We start from the raw sequence: 4,389 nt of genomic DNA on the forward strand, positions 1-4,389 counted from the left end.
ACTAATATAGAAATACGCAGTTCTAATGAGTTGAAGTGCATTATCTTTTATTTAAAGTTAAGAAAAACTATAATTAATTGTAAACATTGTATGGAAAATTAAATATTAGTAATAGTGAAAAAAATATTAATTGAATCCCTAAAATTCCGTAGAGAAATAGGCTAATAATAACCCTCGTTGTTAGGAATTATTATTACAAAATTAAGATACAATTTAACGACTATATCGTAAATATTTTGACTGCTTTTCTTTTACTTCCCTAATTATTTATAATTAATAATTTTATTACAAAGTTTTTAAAAATATATCTGATAAGTTATGGTAAATATTAATTGATATTTTTAAATAGTTGTTAATATATAAAGTAAATTACCCTTTTAAGCTTTATACCAAGATTATTTGGAATTACATAAAATAGTATGTTAATAAAGTTAATTAATTTTGATGAAAACATTTCAAATGATTAATACTTATAGAATCAATACTTTTAAAGAAACTGAGAATGTTTTGCTTAACTTACCTAACGAGGATAATAAAATATTTCGGTAGAAATTAAAATTTTCGATGACGAAATTTATAACAAACGCAAACAAAGCAAAGCCACGCGACACTAGGAGGGAATCATACTGTCACCGGAGTTGTATGATTGCAGCCAATACTAATACTCCTCGTGTTACCACTCGTTTAACTAATAAGGAACCGACGTGCCTAACCAGGGTTAATTACATCATTATTATAAATACGTAGTTTTGCTAACGTTGTGGAAGCGAACCCCCCCCCCCCCAAACTATCTCTCTGCGGTGGCTGCTTAGTATCTGGTTAGGATTTTTTTTCTATTTCTAATATATTTTTTTCCTTTTCATTCTCTTTTTTTTTTTGGTTAAGTTCTTTGTTTTCTATTGTTTTTTTTAAAGTAATTCGTTCATGTAACCCAGCTGAGATGTTGTTCCATTCCATATGAATATGTAATATAGATATAGATATATCTGTAAATGAACTGAGATGTCGTCTCTGTTTGGTTGATCAGAAAAGGAAAGAAAGATAAGGAAAGTGAAAGTGTTTTTCTCTTATGGTTTTTTTAGCATTAGAAGACTAGAAGTTGGTATGAAACAAAGTCAATGCCTCTGTCTGGGATCCCCAAGCTGAAAGATACCCTTTTTTTTCCCTTTTCTTTGTTTACAGTTACACTTTCTTTGTAAACTAAACAGAAAGTACACACACACACACACAAAAAAAAAAAAATCGAAGTTTGTTGTCGATCGGTTCCTTTAAATTTTGATTTATTTATTTTTTGTGTGAACAGAGTGTACGATTGAATTTCGAGCAAATCGATTACACCGGAAGTGAGGTCTGTTTTTTTAGTTTCCTCCTTCTTCTCTTTCTTCTTCTTGTTTGACCGCGTCTGCTCTGTTTTTATATATATCCGAAAAATAGTATGCGAATCAAAGTTTAGATCAAACAAGGCAAAAAAGAAAAGAATTTGCTCATCAGCTTGTTTTTATTTTTGTTGAATGTGATCAGATCACGATGGCCACGCCGGCAGCTGCTCCACCACCGGATATCAGTTTCAAGTGCACCAATATGGACGAACTCTTTACCTGTTTCGTTAAAATAACCAGTGGATCTCCTCTGCCAAACAATGTTATCGATCACGTAAATCCTTACGGAATTGACCCCAAAAATTTACCTGGTAAACGGCTTAACTTCTCTGCAAATAACCCTGATTAGGGTTATTGTTGTCATCAATTCTTCCAGGGTTTCTTTAACTAATGCCCTTGCCACTTGATTGCTACTTGCAGAAGGCGTTTGGTTCTTGATTAACTCCAAGGAGGAAGTCGATACGGAAGGTGGCGAGTGGAAGACCAAAGAGGAGGGTCGTGAAGTTTTTTCCGACTCTGAGATGATTGGTTGGAGAACAAGTCTTGAATATTACGAGGGTCGAGAACCTCGTCAACGTAAAACTGAGTGGGTGATGGAGATGTTCAACGTAACTGTGAAGAGGATGTGCGACGAGAAGGAGAAACACGTACTTGATCGAAACTGGAAAGTCGTATACTTTGTTGACATGTTTGTCCTATTTCGATTCCAACTAAACCCGTTAACCGGTTTGATTGGATTATATGCAGGAAACCAGCTCCCTGTGCCGAGTTTCTCTTGTTCCCAGCCATGAGATGGTTGAGAATGGAACAGGGAATCATTTGATTCCACATCTTGATCTTGATGCTCACAGTAGTTCAAGAAACCCTCAGGTATGTCGGTCTTCGCATTTGTTTGATCGATTCGGGTTTTGATTTGTTTTTTTCTTTTCCTTTCGGGGATACCAGATTCCATTGCACATTTATTGTAAAATTTTTAACTTTATGGCTTTTAGACCATACTATGAATTTAGGCTTTTGCGCACCTTTAGGATTTACCTAAAATATCAGCCAAGATGCGCCTAAAACATTTGTTTAGGGAAAATTTTCCCTTTCTATAGTTAGGATAAATAAGATACCAGTGGACAACCAGATTTAGAAAATACATGAGCAATTCATTAACAAGTATACGTTGTTTTTGGTGTTCTTTTTTTTTTTTGTCTCTGAGATTTTGTCATTACTTGTTGGTGAACAAGCATGAAGAGACAGAAGCATTGGCTGTTGCAGAGAGAAATGAAGGAGAGAACCTCTTTGGGACGGACTCGGGAGGTTATGATATCGGTTTCTTTGCCGGAGGCAATTTTTTGGAACTGAAGGACCTTGATAACCCAGCATCACCTTCCTCGAGTTCTGATAATTCAAGTGCCATTAGCATTTCATCGGGCGAATGTTTCGACTCGTTGGCTATTTTGCAAGAACTCGACGAACAAATTTTAGAACAAAAAGATTCAGGTAAAAAGCTCGATGTCTTGGCAGGCGACAAACCAAATGAGTTGGATATGGTTCCAGCCACTTTAGGTACAAGTTTCTTTCTTTGCCCGGGCACATCTCATTGTTCTTCTTTACTTGTAGCATTACTTTGATTGGTGAGATGAAGCTGTTCCCATGCCTAGGTTTTGATGTTTGATTTTATTATAAGCAGGGTGTTTAGTTAGTGTTGAAGGAAGCAACTCAAGCAGTGAGGATGATGAATCCTTCAAAACTGGGGCGAGTGGAGACCCGAACAATCAGGTAGCAAAGCGTGCCAAAGTGGAGGAAGGTCCATCGTCATCTCGTAAACCATCGGAGAGCCATGGTGGAAGAAGAAAGGGAGGTAGTTTAGGGGGAATGCTTAGAAAGAAGTACTTCTGCTTTATGCCATTTTAGATGGGATGGTAATTTCAGAGAAAGTAAATTAACATGGAATTTAGATGATTAATGAACATGTTTTTAGATTAAGTACTGTTCTGTATAGCAGCACCTAAAACTGCAAAGTCACTGCATTAGTCAAAGTAATGAGATTCTTATTCAAAGATGATGAAAGAAAGAAACTTGATCATCCAGTGTCTCAGTTAGCAAGCCCAAGAAGCAGTGGATCTTTCCTCTTTTTAAGAATGGTCGATCACTTCCTTCTTCCATGTAATACTTGGTTTTGAAACTTTTTTTAATTTGAATTTAGTTCAATATTATATGCGTTATTAAAACTTGATGTAATTTAAGTTTATAGAAGTATCAAAACAGATTTAAATATCAAGTTTAAGAGTCAGAATTTATAAATTTGTAAATTTTGATGCCAAATAACGCTTTGATTTAATAGCCATATTTGATTTTAATTATATATAAATCATACTTGGACTCGTTATTAATTTATTTTAATTAAAATTATTATCGTTCACATAAATTTATTATTTTATAAAATTAAAAGTTCTATTCGTAATTTCACACCTGAATTAAGATCCGACTAACTCGATTAATGAATAGTATGGACAAAATTAAATCAAAACATAGATCTTACCGCATATAGCAAACTTTGGATTAATCTTACTTTTCCTAGATACCAAACCAAATGAGACCTCACTACTACTACTAAATGAAATCACCAATAAAATGTAGAAATGCCTTTGGTACCATTAATTTGGGGATCCAGCTTTAATTTATTATAATTCTGAGTTGTTTTTTTAAATCTTTCTTTGGGTACATGCTGGACTTGTTCTATTTATTTTCACACTTTGTAATTAAAGAACAACCAATAATTACAAAAACTAGACATAATTTATCCCTCCTCCCACATGTCTGCCTAAATTCCTCTATATGTATGTAACCATATGTTAGGACATTTGTTGTCTATATACTATGACGCCAATGAAAATATGTCTATGTAATAATCTGATCTAGATTAAACTCGATATTCCATTGGAAAACCCATGGTATTTAGTACATCAACACCCTTAAATATCATTCAGTTCATTGTAAGAATAGTTGTTATCTTTTCTTT

General features: G+C 34.1%; 1 protein-coding gene across 3 annotated transcripts; it reads left to right on the top strand.

Annotated features, from left to right (window-relative positions):
* Positions 1-705: 705 nt before the first annotated feature.
* LOC105770607 (NAC domain-containing protein 22) lies at positions 706-3,598 on the top strand. 3 transcript variants are annotated; one of them, XM_052631651.1, is made up of 7 exons: positions 706-818; positions 1,304-1,348; positions 1,522-1,690; positions 1,800-2,047; positions 2,127-2,249; positions 2,612-2,933; positions 3,058-3,598. In XM_052631651.1, the coding sequence occupies exons 3-7, from the start codon at positions 1,528-1,530 to the stop codon at positions 3,279-3,281; spliced, it is 1,080 nt and encodes a 359-aa protein (XP_052487611.1). In that variant the 5' UTR covers positions 706-818; positions 1,304-1,348; positions 1,522-1,527; the 3' UTR covers positions 3,282-3,598. The 3 variants fall into 3 exon arrangements, with proteins under 3 accessions (XP_052487611.1, XP_012447336.1, XP_052487612.1); XM_012591882.2 differs by having other exon boundaries at positions 1,800-2,026; XM_052631652.1 differs by lacking the exon at positions 1,304-1,348 and having other exon boundaries at positions 718-818.
* Positions 3,599-4,389: the final 791 nt, after the last annotated feature.

The sequence above is a fragment of the Gossypium raimondii genome, chromosome 5, assembly GCF_025698545.1.
Source record: "Gossypium raimondii isolate GPD5lz chromosome 5, ASM2569854v1, whole genome shotgun sequence".
NCBI classification, from domain to species: domain Eukaryota; kingdom Viridiplantae; phylum Streptophyta; class Magnoliopsida; order Malvales; family Malvaceae; genus Gossypium; species Gossypium raimondii.

Coding starts and splice junctions, on each gene's coding strand:
- LOC105770607 (XM_052631651.1), top strand. CDS start 1,528: ATGGCCACGCCGGCAGCTGCTCCACCACCGGATATCAGTTTCAAGTGC. Junction 2,048..2,126: donor TACTTGATCGAAACTGGAAA/GTCGTATACTTT, acceptor GATTATATGCAG/GAAACCAGCTCCCTGTGCCG. Junction 2,934..3,057: donor TATGGTTCCAGCCACTTTAG/GTACAAGTTTCT, acceptor TATTATAAGCAG/GGTGTTTAGTTAGTGTTGAA.